Source organism: Saccostrea cucullata, unplaced genomic scaffold (assembly GCF_032062105.1).
Source record: "Saccostrea cucullata isolate Sc308-1 unplaced genomic scaffold, CSIRO_AGI_Scuc_v1 ctg1940, whole genome shotgun sequence".
Classification (NCBI taxonomy): domain Eukaryota; kingdom Metazoa; phylum Mollusca; class Bivalvia; order Ostreida; family Ostreidae; genus Saccostrea; species Saccostrea cuccullata.
The window spans coordinates 80078-92501 of NW_026939555.1; the positions used below are offsets into that span (position 1 = coordinate 80078).

Below are 12424 nucleotides of genomic sequence, written 5' to 3' on the forward strand. Positions count from 1 at the left end.
AATGGCCAGGTTTGACAACATTCTAGATTAGATAACATTTTTTACATTAAATGATTTTGCTGAAATGGATATTTTTGTATTTCGAATGTCAATATCTCAGATACCATGGATATGCTGAAGTGAGTTGGAAGTTCCATCCACTTTTCCATTCGGAATTTTATCCTCAATGTCTGAAACTTGCAGATATCTTTAATCTTTTATCTCAGTCTCATCAAGATTTGTCTGTATTGAAATTGAACTTTCTCTAGGAAAAACTTATTTGGTATTTGAAATTGATTTCCTGTATTTCTTACAGTCCCCATCCTTACTTGTTCTTTAACCCTGATCACCATTCGATGACATTCCTGGGATTTAACATAGAGAGACAGTCTGGTAACTTGATAGATGTACAAACAGGGACCGTGCTAGAGCAAGGAATCATGAAAAGAAATCTACAGGACGCCCTCATCAGAAACAGGGTCCCTATCAATGAAAACTTTGACAGTCTACCAAGGTAATCTTTAAGTATATTTATTTTCTTTTGTGTTTTTTTTAACATAAGTAATAGAATATGGCAAGACACAGGCAACTATCAGTGAGTATGATTTTTTTTCACAGAGATCAGAAGTTATTTAAACTGTGCAGTGTGATGGGTGTAGAAGATGTATTTGACCCTGACCCGACCTATGAACTTACAACAGACAATGTCAAGAAGATACTGGCCATCTACATGCGCTTCAGGTAAACCTGTTATAGAAATAGTGTCACACTTATAGATATGTATCGGCAATTAAAGATTGCATACTGTTGTTTTGTATGAATTGTTCGAAAAATCAAATGCTGAATTTCTTGTTTTGTTTGATTTAGATGTGACATCCCTGTGATTATCATGGGAGAGACTGGCTGTGGAAAAACTCGTCTGATCAAATTCATGTGTCAACTTCAGTGTCCTATTGGAGTGGAGGTCCAGAATATGATCCTTATGAAGGTAAAAATATACTGGATTTTTCATACACATAAAATGGATGAACAATGTACCAATTTATAATACTGCTCTTTTCATGTGGTTTGAGCTATTGTATTATTTGGCACATTGTTATGTTGTATAGGTTCATGGAGGCACCCGCAGAAGTGACATCATCAGGAAAGTACTGGAGGCTGAGAGAATTGCTCAGGAGAACACAGCTAATTATGGACAGAGACTGTATACTGTGTTGTTCTTTGATGAAGCTAACACTACAGAGGCTATAGGTCTAATTAAGGAGATCATGTGTGACCGATCAATGGAGGGGGAACCACTCAAACTCTGTCAGACCCTGAAAATCGTGGCTGCTTGTAACCCCTACAGAAAGTATGTAGTTTCTGCTTGTATTTGAAAATATTAAGTCTCACACTCGTCTGATATTCTCTTTTTCTCTCTCAGACAAAATTTGGCAAAATAAGTCTAAGAACTTGACTTTGATATGCATGATAATGAATTCCTGTTTAAATTCAAGACATTCTGAGGATCTGATCAAGAGACTAGAACAAGCTGGACTGGGTTACCATGTGGATGCTGATAAAACCACAGACAGAATGGGTACTTTTACTTTCAACAAAGACATGCTTCATCTCTGGTTAATTTATATTCTCATTCTTCATACTTCACATGCATGTTTGGATTATTTTGTTCTGGAATTTAGGTCGAGTTCCCATGAGGAGACTTGTATACAGAGTCCAGCCCCTCCCCCAGAGTATGCTGCCCCTGGTCTGGGACTTTGGACAACTGGACACCAATGTGGAGGAAATGTACATCAAACAGATGGTCCTCAGATATGTAAGTCACAGAAAAGGTATTCAGAATAAATTTCAGGAAGGTAGAACTCAGGTAAGCTTTTGATCTAATTTAAGTTTTTGATTTTTTTCTTATTTTTTTTTTTTAGATTCGAGGTGGAAAACTTCCAAATGAACCAAATTTAGACACAACAGTCAGTCATATTCTTACATCAGCTCAGGAATTCATGAGGAGACAACAGGTAAGAAAAAATATTAAATTATCTGGGTTTATGATTATCAGTATATATGAAAAAAAACAGTACAAATCCAAACTTTGATAATTGCAATTTTTTTTATGTAGAGAATTATTATTTGCATCCACTGTTGGAACAATTAATGTTCATGTTTTTCCAGTGATTGCATTAAGCCTGCATTGTCATGCACCTTACTCTCTTTATAGTAAACTTGTATTCTATAGGATGAGTGTAGTTTTGTCTATCGTGTAAGATGAGTGTAGTTTCGTCAGCCTGAGAGATGTGGAGAGAGTCCTGGAGGTGATGAGCTGGTTCTACAGACAGAGTCAGGGGGAGACAAATCTGTTTGATCTGATGGAGGAGGAGGAGGAAGATTCAGAAGAAGAGGAGGAAGAAGAAATGGAGGACCAGGAGCTGGCTGTTCCTCAACCTCAGGTCAGTGTGCCTCAGCCTCAGGTCAGTGTGTCTCAGCCTCAGGTCAGTGTGTCTCAGCCTCAGGTCAGTGTGTCTCAGCCTCAGGTCAGTGTGCCTCAGCCTCAGGTCAGTGTGTCTTAACATCAGGTCAGCTTGCCTCAACCTTCAGGTTAGTGTGACTCAAACTCAGGTCAGTGTGCCTCAAACTCGAGTCTGTGTGCCTCAGGTAAGTGTGCCTCAGCCTCAGGTCAGTGTGCCTCAGCCTTTGGTGTTCATCGAATATTGATGAAACCCCAGTATTTGAATAAAGAGCATACTGTAAAATTGATTAATGTAATCATTTCAGACTGTCAGTGATTTGACAAAGTCACTTGTGCTGGCTCTTGGAGTTTGCTACCATGCTTGTTTGAAAAACAGAGATGTGTTCCGAAGAGAAATGGTGAATGAATTTAGACCTCCGTGTATCCTTCCGAAAGGTGGTGGGCAAAGAGGGGCTGAACAAATGTTGGACATTATTACCAGGTATTTAAAGTGAAGAGCAATTTTGATGACAGTCCATGATTTTGTTGTGCACAAATAATAGCTAGCCAATCAAATTATTTTATGAAAGATGTTACAGTACTTCTGTTAATTATTTTTGCCTAAAAGCATTGAAAAAAATATTCTAAATGTTTTTTACCACTGACTAATTCTAAATTTAAAAATACATGTAAATGATGATTGAATTTTCCAGATGCCAGAACATTTTCTTGGAGATTGATAATTTGGGAGCCAACATTGCTAAGAACCAGGCTCTGAGAGAGAATGTGTTTATGATGGTGGTGTGTATAGAGCTCAGAATCCCTCTCTTCTTGGTGGGGAAACCTGGCAGTTCTAAGTCTCTGGCTAAAACCATTGTAGCCGATGCCATGCAGGGGAATGCTGCCCATACAGAGATTTACAGGAACTACAAACAGGTGACATATTGATGTTAAAAAATCTCTCTGAATAAATATTGTAATTAAATACAGTTAAACCTTGATATCTAGAGCTTGATGTGGCAATGAAAAAGAATTAATATACAAAAATCTGAGATGATAAGGTTAAAATACTGCAAGGAAAAGGTGGTTGAGACTTCACTTTCTTAGCAACATATCACTTGTATTCCAGATACCAGTGTTTGAGATGTAACAGTACTATTACTTATGGTTTCATCTATATTGAAGAGTTTTATTAATCATAACATACATGTATATAATTACATTTAAATCATGTTTCTTGTTGGGACTGTTTATAGGTCCAGATGGTGTCCTTCCAATGCAGTCCTTTGTCTGTACCAGAGGGAATTGTGGGTACTTTCCGTCAGTGTGCCATGTACCAGAAAGACAAAGATCTCAACAGATTTGTGTCTGTTGTCGTACTGGACGAAGTGGGACTGGCAGAGGATTCTCCCAGAATGCCTCTCAAGGTCAGCTCATGGAATTTTTACAATAAAAAGTATTGAAGTTTTTCAGATGTTGCCATTGATTAAATTTTAAGACTTATATTATGTTCTTAATGACTATTATAATGATGTACATATATGTCAAGTTCGATAGCAAATTCAGTATGAGGAATTGTAACTGACATAATCAGAACGTCTCACAAAACTTTTGTAGCAATTTTTTTTTTAGGATAGTTGGGAGCATTGTTGAATATCTTACCATCTTTTGACTAAACATTAAGATCAATGAGTTTTTCAAAAAATTTAATTCAGTTTTTCTTTGTTTAATTGTAGACATTGCATCCATTGCTGGAAGATGGTTGTCAGGGTGATGAGCAACCAGAGGAACATAAAAAAGTAAAGATTTTTGTGATGTTTTAATTCATTCAGTATATATTGTATATCATGATCTCTGTTTCTTGTGGTTAATATTGAATTGTCTGAGTTGTGGAGCAAATGATGTATAGAATAATGAGGTTAATTTGCCCATGTGTCTGTCTTTGTAAACAATTTGTATAGTTACTTTAGCTTTGTTGGGAATGTTCTTTAATATTTTTAGGAAAAGACTAAGAGAATATAGAATAATATGGTTAAAGGAAATACATGACTAAGGTCTGAAGTCTTCCTAATCACCAATTACAATCCACTTTCTCTATTTCAGGTAGCCTTCATAGGGATTTCTAACTGGGCTCTGGATCCTGCCAAAATGAATCGAGGAATCCTTGTACAGAGAGAGGTTCCCGACCTGGAAGAGCTCATAGAGAGTGCAGAGTAATTCAAAACCTTATTCACATTCAAGTGATACATGTATTGCAATTACTTTAAGGAATATTTAACTGAAATTCAAATAATTGATTGCCAGTCATTATGTGTAAACAAACCATACAATTTTTCTGAACCCATAGTTGTAAGGTTTAAAATACCGTACAGCGGGTAATTTTAGCGGGGTGCTAATTTTGGCTTATTTTGGCGTTGTGATGCAAGTCCGCTAAAATTTTAATCGCTAAAATAGTCAGTACTCTTCTTAGTGTCCATCAGTTAAGAGCTGAAACCTTGCGTCCGCTAAAATAAATTACGCTAAAGTTATTGGCATACCTTTGAGTAGGCAAAATGCCAAATTTTACACCCGCCAAAAAAATCCACTATACGGTAAATTGCAGCATTTACTTTGTATGTTTTATATGTTTAAAAAAAATTAGTAAAGGGAGGCACTGTACATGTATTTAGTATTTCATTGATATTGCAGAGGAATATGCTCCAGTAACAAAAGAATAAGTAAGATGATAAAGCCACTGATCAAACCCCTGGCAGAGTCCTACCTACAAGTGTTTAAATCTGTCATCACAAAGAGGGAGTTCTTTGGATTAAGGGATTTCTACAGGTAAATTGTCATTGAAAAAGAGATTGATGAAATGAATTTTAAATTGATATTCATACATCTTCAATGTGGCACGTTGTTATGATAAATGAATGCTTCAGGATGATGAGATTTGTCATCAAATACAATGTCTTCCTTCTGCAAATTATTGTCATTGAGTGGATGTACTAGTAAGATAGAGTGAAAAAATTATGTGTCAATTTCTTTATTTTGCAATTTGATGTCATTCTGTTGAATAAATGCACTCCTTATGCTTTTGCTCTTTATGCCATGTGGAAGCTGAAATGAATGTATGCTTGTTTCCTTGTGTGATAGCTTGATAAAGATGGTGAGATTTTTTATTTTTTGTGTTTGATAGCTTGATAAAGATGGTGTACAGTTTTGCTGAGAAGAACAACAAGAAGCCGACCTGGTTGATGTTACAGCACTGCATCAAGAGAAACTTTGGGGGATTTGAACACTCAACAAACCAAGATCCCCTTGATGTTTTCTCTCAGCATCTTAAAACTGTGGCAAAAATTAATGCTGTAATTATTAATAATTAAATTTCAATAGATCTTTGAGAAACTTTTTGACAATTATAATAGAAAACAGTGCACATCCATCAAAACAAACTTAAGAATATTCCAAAGAAACTTGAATTGGCAATTTTTGTGATACAGTAAAACTCATTATAAGGAAGTCACTGGGACCTATGAAATTACTTTGCTATATCAGTAATTCGTTATATTCGTATTAGGAATTCGTAAAATTTATAAAGTATGGGATATAAAACAATTTCATTATTCCATGAATTCGCAATATCCTTTTCATACTAAAGTTTTACTCTATTGACCTTATTCCTTTCAGCCTTCCCCGGGAGATCCTGACTGTACACCTGCTGGTCTCATTGAAGCCTGTCTCCAAGGTGACGGAGTGGACAGGTGGGTTACAGAAATATCTTGATGTATGAAATAGAGTTAAGGCCATATAAAATTGAAATCTTGGTTCTCAGTCCCGCGCGCATCCGTTTTGAGGTAGCCGCAATGCCGATTTTATTGTATTTTTGATAAAATAAAAAGTTGGTATTGCGGAGACCAATCCGGGAAAAAAAATTCCGACCTCATTTGTTTCATAGTTTAGTATTCAAATATCACTTCCGGTAGCCATTTACAATGAGATTTTGGCAACTTCGTTTGAAAATACATTCGAGGACAGTACCTACGATGTTAATACGCTGTTAAGCAATGGATAAAGCAGAAATTTTGACCAGAAATGGAAAGTATATCTGTGATTAAAAAAATTATTTATATGTTAAAGAAAATTCGGAAATTAAAATAAAAAAAATGGTATTAAATTATGATAGCCTAAGTTTTAGTTCCAATTTGTGTCATCGTAAAAATGACCAAAAAAAAATGGAAATTTTTGGTCATAGGAACTTCATTGCAAATTTGTGCATTATTTATCCAAACATCCGTCTGTGTCTAAAACATTCAAAATTTTATTGCTCCTATAGTTTTTACACATGTCAAATTTTACTTCATAAATTAGTCATATTAATAAATAAAGGAGTAACATGTAGATGTTATGTTTCAGTGATACACGGTACCTGCTACTGCTGACAGAAAACTACGGAGCTTTGACAGTTTTACAACAGAAGATTCTGACCATGAAGAATGCCATTACAATATTTGGCAGCAGTTTTCCCAGTGATCAAGAGTACACACAGGTAACAACTAGTAGATGCTCGGTCAAATTTATTAAGGGGCAGAGCAAACAGGGACAATAAAAAGCATCTTTGTCTTGTTCGTGCAATGTTGCATGCTGAACATTGAATTTAATCATGCAGACAAATATATCCCATCAAAACTTGTTAAATCCAGATCTTGTAAATTTTACTGAAAATTCTTTTACTATAAAAAAATTAGTCATATCATGCAGTTTTGCTGAAGTTATTAGTCCTTTGTAAGTGAGATGACTGAGATTTGATTCATGGATACAAATAATTTTTGCAACTTAGCAAAATAAATAATGAAAATCTTGTTGCTTGTGTTCAATAGGTTTGCAGAAATATCAACCGTATAAAGGTCTGCATGGAGACGGGAAACACAGTGGTTCTTCTTAACTTGGAGAATCTGTATGAAAGTCTGTATGATGCCCTTAATCAGGTAAATTAGTCGTTATAATGTGATAGATTCAAAAACTTTAAATTACCTTCATATATTAAGTTCAGGTCTTTTGTTCTTATTTTTTTCTACAAATTATATTCAGAAAAGAACATTGTCAACTTGCTTTATAATTCATTCATTTTCTTGGATTATTGTAATATTTAATAATTTTATCTTCATGACCGTAGTTTTAAGATTTGACAGAGAACCTATTTCTTAGCAAGTAGAACACCCTTCACAAAATAGCCAAAAAATTGTAAGTTATATTCAAATAATAAGAGTGCTTTTCTGTAATATTTTCAGTATTATGTGTACTTTGGAGGAGAAAGATATGTAGATCTTGGATTGGGAACTCATCGTGTCAAATGTAGAGTGCACAAGAATTTCAGGTAAAAATTTGCACAGATATTCTTTGATCAGTCTGCAGTCTTTGTAAATGTCAAGATTTTATACATTTATGAAGTTTGAATAATGTTGAAAGTAATGTTTTTATATTTTAATAGCAATAGAATTTGAATGTATTTTCCTATCATATCTATTAATGACACATTTGTTAAAACCTCAATAGTTCATGATGTCATGATAAATGTAACCCCACCCCCTTTCCAAAGAAAAGACAAGAAGAAGAAACATTTCAAATTTTGCTTTCAGATCGGCAAAAGAAAAAGAATACCATGCCAAATTATTTATTAAAGCAATATATATAAGATGACTTGCATGCTTTATAATTCTATTACAGGTTGATAGTGGTAGCAGAGAAGGAGGTTGTATACAGACAGTTCCCCATTCCTCTGATCAACAGACTGGAGAAACACTTCCTCAACATCTCCACCATGTTGTCTCCAGTCCAAGTCAGCCTGGCACAGAAGTTAGAGAAGTGGGCAGAACAGTTCGTCAAGATAGCAGTACCAATGTTTAGGAATCCAAGGTATTTGTTTTCTGTTTTTCTGTACCTAAAAATCAAATTTCTTGAAAGATCTCAATTGTAATGTATTTTACTAATGAAGGGATTACATATAATTTCCTTTGTCATTTTGTTGAGATTTGAGAAATTTGATCAATTAAGAATCTTTTTTTTTCTTTAAAGTGTTTTCATTTCTTAAGCTACCAATTAACTAACAGGGAAAATATAAAACTTTTTAAATATATATGTGAGAGATAGATATATTTTCTCATATTTGATACATTGGTACTTTTGGTTTTGTCAGAGACAAGGCAGCTGAATACAAGATAGGAGATGTCTTTATGGGATTTCATGCAGATACTTGTGCTTCAATAATCCTCCATGTCTGTCAGAAATACAGGGAAGATGATTTAGAAGGCTTGGAACAAGAGGTACAAAAATCCCTACTGGACTTTTTGATTGAAATGTGAAAATATATACTTAATTGCATTAAAAGATGTCTTAAAGGGTATTTCTAGCAAATTAAAATTGTCCTGGTATTTTTAAAATTAATTTTGTCAACTTGAAAGTTCCTCTATTCCTTTTTGTATTGCATTTGACATCTATCTTTCCATTTGTCTAGATTTACCATGACCATAATGTTTAAAGTAATAGTTTAGATAAAGTCTTCAAATTATATTTTCAGAGTTAAATGCGAGCAAATTTTTAGCTCACCTGAGCCTTCGGCTCAAGTTAGCTTTTCTGATGACATTTTGACCGTCGTTCATCCATCTAGCTGTCCATCTGTAAACTTTTCACATTTTTGACTTCTTCTCAAGAACCACTGGGCCAAATTTGACCAAACTTGGTACAAAGCATCCTTGGGTAAAGGGGAATTTAAATTATAATAAAAATGAAGGGCCAAGTCTTCTCACAAGGGAAGATAATCAAGAACAGACAAAAATAGGGTGGGGTCATTAAAAAATCTTCTTCTCAATAACCACTGGGTCAGAAAAGATGAAACTTATGTGGAAGCATCCTGGGGTAGTTTAGATTCTAAATTGTTCAAGTCATGACCCCAGGGGGTAAGAGCGGGGCCACAATGGGGAATCTAAAGTTTTACATAGAAGTATATAGGAAAAATCTGAGAAAATCTTCTCAATAACCACAGGGCCAGAAAAGCTGTAACTTATGTGCAGTCTTCGACTTTTTTTCTGCAAATCCCGGGAGTCCGATGCCCGGGACCTGGTAAAATTGGAAGCTGGCATGTGGGAATTGCACAATTACAAGCCCGAAGGGCAGAAGCCCTCGATATAATCAAATTAAATAAAATCAATAATATTAACTGTACTTTAAAGTCTTTGATTTTCCATTGAAAAGGAGATTTGGCGAAGACTGTATGTGGAAGCATCCTTGGGTAGTGTAGATTCTAAATTGTTCAAATCATGACCCCTGGGGGTAGGGTGGGCCACAATGGGGAATCAAAGTTTTATATAGAAATATATGGGGAAAATCTAAAGAATCACTGGGCCATAAATGCTGTAACTTATTTGGAAGTACATGTATCCTGGGGTAGTGTAGATTTAAAATTTCTTTAATCACGACCCCAGGGGGTACTGTTAAGCCACACTGGGGAATCAAAGTTTTACATTGGGGAATCAAAGCATCCTATAGTAGTGTAGATTTCAAATTGTCTAGATTATGATCAGTGGGGTATGGTGGAGTCACAATTTGTATTCAAGGGGGAAATCTGGTAAAGAATGGAATAATCAAAGCTTCTCAGGTGAGCGATGTGGCCCATTGGCCTCTTGTTAGGTGGATCTGTTTGGTAATTTGTTGACTATTTAGGATCCTTGAGAAATCCAATTTTAATCTTTGTTCTCTGACTAGTTGATGCAAGCTGCTAAAGAAGTCTTGCTGTGGTGTGCCACTCCAGATGGTGTATTGAGGGCCAAAAATAAACTTCCTCAACGGGAATTTGAATTTGTAGAGAATGTTTACTATGAAAAACAGAAGCATGATAATTTACTATATTATCTTGACCAGAAGATCAGAATGGATGGTAGTGATGGACTGTATGCTCAGGTAAAGAATATTTAACATTGACTTGATCTAGTCAATCAGCTTTCATACAGCAATAATATTGTGCTAATCCAGCAGTTGAAAAATTTTAAACAATTTCAGCACCTTTTTTTCCATGATGGGAATAAGCAGTTAACTTTTTTAAAGATTTGATTAGTTTTTAATCTTTTGGTTCAGAACCCAGTCCTTCATTGTAAAAGCTCAAGAAACTTCCTCTTGTTTTCTGTTTTTGCATGAATTTCAATTTAAATCTTATTTGCCTGTTGTCTTGTGCCTTCCGGTACATTTTACAGTAGCAAGCTTTATTAAATTATGTCATTCATATTGTTGATACTGAGTAAAATTATGCCTTGAAATTCACAAGAAATCTCCATCTTAAACTCAATTGAACTCAGAGAAAACTTGAAAATTTCATAGTTTTTGGGATATTGAGATTAATTTCCATAATTTTTGAATTAATAAAATGCCTACATCTCGCTCCATGCTGTATTATTTTAGGTGACCACCAACTCCAAGCTGATCACCACAGTAGATGTAGCAGAGCTGTCCCAGTACCTCCACATTCCTTACACACAGATTACACTACTCACTCTACAGTCATTTGATACAGAGCAGCAGTTCTGTAGACAAGTCAAGTAAGTCAGGAATTCTGTAGACAAGTCAAGTAAGTCATTTGATACAGAGCAGCAGTTCTGTAGACAAGTCAAGTAAGTCATCAGTTCTGTAGATAAGTCAAGTAAGTCATCAGATCTGTAGACAAGTCAAGTAAGTCATTAGATCTGTAGACAAGTCAAGTAAGTTGTCAAATCTGTAGCCAAGTCAAGTAAGTCATCAGATCTGTAGACAAGTCAAGAAAGTTGTTTAAAAACAATTCTTTATCGGTCATTAGTTCTGTAATTAAGTCAAGCAAGTTGTTTAAGGTAATTCCACCCTCCTATGATGTCATAGGTTTTTTGCAAAAACTGTAATTAGTTTGATTTTATACATAATAGTGCAATATCTTTTGGAAGAATACTTTACAATAGGTATAATGATAAATATTGTTAAGTAAAAGAATTTTTAAAATGCATATTTTCTTTATTTAATCAATTATTTAATCTTTAAAAAATGTTGACAAGGGCAATAACTCCTTCTAAGGTCTCTTAATTCAGGCATTTGCTTTATTGTACTTTTAATGTAAAAAAGTTTCCCTGATATTCACAATCCAAAAGTATCTCATAAGTAGGAAGTATTTAGGAACATTCAGCATCAGAATTATGCATTTGAACCAGTTTTTACATGATTTTCATAATACTGTTTACAAGAAATGTGCAATTTTTTTATGTTGACATACGCTTCTGTTTATTTATGTCTCGCATCTAAATTAATATGGTAACCTATACATTTCTTGCAATAATTAGAAATATTAAAGTATATGAAATGAAAATAAATGCAGTTTTTGTACTTTGAACCATTAAAATTGTGAGGGTGGAAACACCTTAATTTACTTAAGCATTACATGTCATTCTTTATAATGTGTTTTGTAGACAAAGCTTTGAGAGAGACTTGTCTGCTGAGTCTCTGTTGATTGTACAGTGTGACAGTGGAAATGAAAATGCTAGCCTTGTGGCCTGTGCCCAGTATTCTGTGTTAGATCAGCTTCAACAGCTGGAAGATGAGAAGACAGGGAAGACACACATTGTCTTCATCATCCATCTCCCCAGGGTGGCAGGTGGAGGATTCACAGGATTCCAGGTACAAATCATTATTTGACAGAAAAGTTCAGAAGGCAAGATTATTAAAATGTTTGTGTGTTCACAAAGTATGCACTTGTTTGCCACCAAAACAGGCTACCTACCAAATTGACCACTTCAATTGATAAAAATGCTGCTTCACTCCTTCTCTGTAAGAGTCTCTTATGTCTTTAAAGTAAAGGGAAAATAATGATTTATGAAAAGTATTTTGCTTTGAAGAGATGTTATTAGGGCCCCGCAAGGATTTGCGGGTGCCCTATAGTAATCACTCCGTCTGTCCGTCTGTCACTCTTCCGTCCACAAATTTTCTGTTTTTTTCTAATAACTTTTTTTATGG

The 12424-nt window shown here is 34.9% G+C and overlaps 1 protein-coding gene across 1 annotated transcript in view; it reads left to right on the forward strand.

The window, feature by feature from the left end:
• LOC134253190 (E3 ubiquitin-protein ligase rnf213-alpha-like) overlaps window positions 1-12088 on the forward strand; it is a gene marked incomplete at its 3' end in the record, with an annotated part of 38677 nt that extends 26589 nt beyond the window's left edge. The window contains exons 36-59 of the mRNA XM_062735701.1: window positions 296-493; window positions 598-720; window positions 847-967; window positions 1089-1330; window positions 1476-1558; window positions 1662-1795; window positions 1902-1992; window positions 2239-2423; window positions 2749-2924; window positions 3136-3358; window positions 3679-3849; window positions 4159-4221; window positions 4526-4635; window positions 5111-5245; window positions 5601-5769; window positions 6092-6165; window positions 6818-6950; window positions 7282-7389; window positions 7693-7778; window positions 8129-8317; window positions 8598-8724; window positions 10163-10357; window positions 10853-10989; window positions 11881-12088. Of these exons, the coding sequence (XP_062591685.1) occupies window positions 296-493; window positions 598-720; window positions 847-967; window positions 1089-1330; window positions 1476-1558; window positions 1662-1795; window positions 1902-1992; window positions 2239-2423; window positions 2749-2924; window positions 3136-3358; window positions 3679-3849; window positions 4159-4221; window positions 4526-4635; window positions 5111-5245; window positions 5601-5769; window positions 6092-6165; window positions 6818-6950; window positions 7282-7389; window positions 7693-7778; window positions 8129-8317; window positions 8598-8724; window positions 10163-10357; window positions 10853-10989; window positions 11881-12088 (3481 nt within the window). The remainder of the gene's footprint in view (window positions 1-295; window positions 494-597; window positions 721-846; window positions 968-1088; window positions 1331-1475; window positions 1559-1661; window positions 1796-1901; window positions 1993-2238; window positions 2424-2748; window positions 2925-3135; window positions 3359-3678; window positions 3850-4158; window positions 4222-4525; window positions 4636-5110; window positions 5246-5600; window positions 5770-6091; window positions 6166-6817; window positions 6951-7281; window positions 7390-7692; window positions 7779-8128; window positions 8318-8597; window positions 8725-10162; window positions 10358-10852; window positions 10990-11880) is intronic.
• Window positions 12089-12424: the final 336 nt, after the last annotated feature.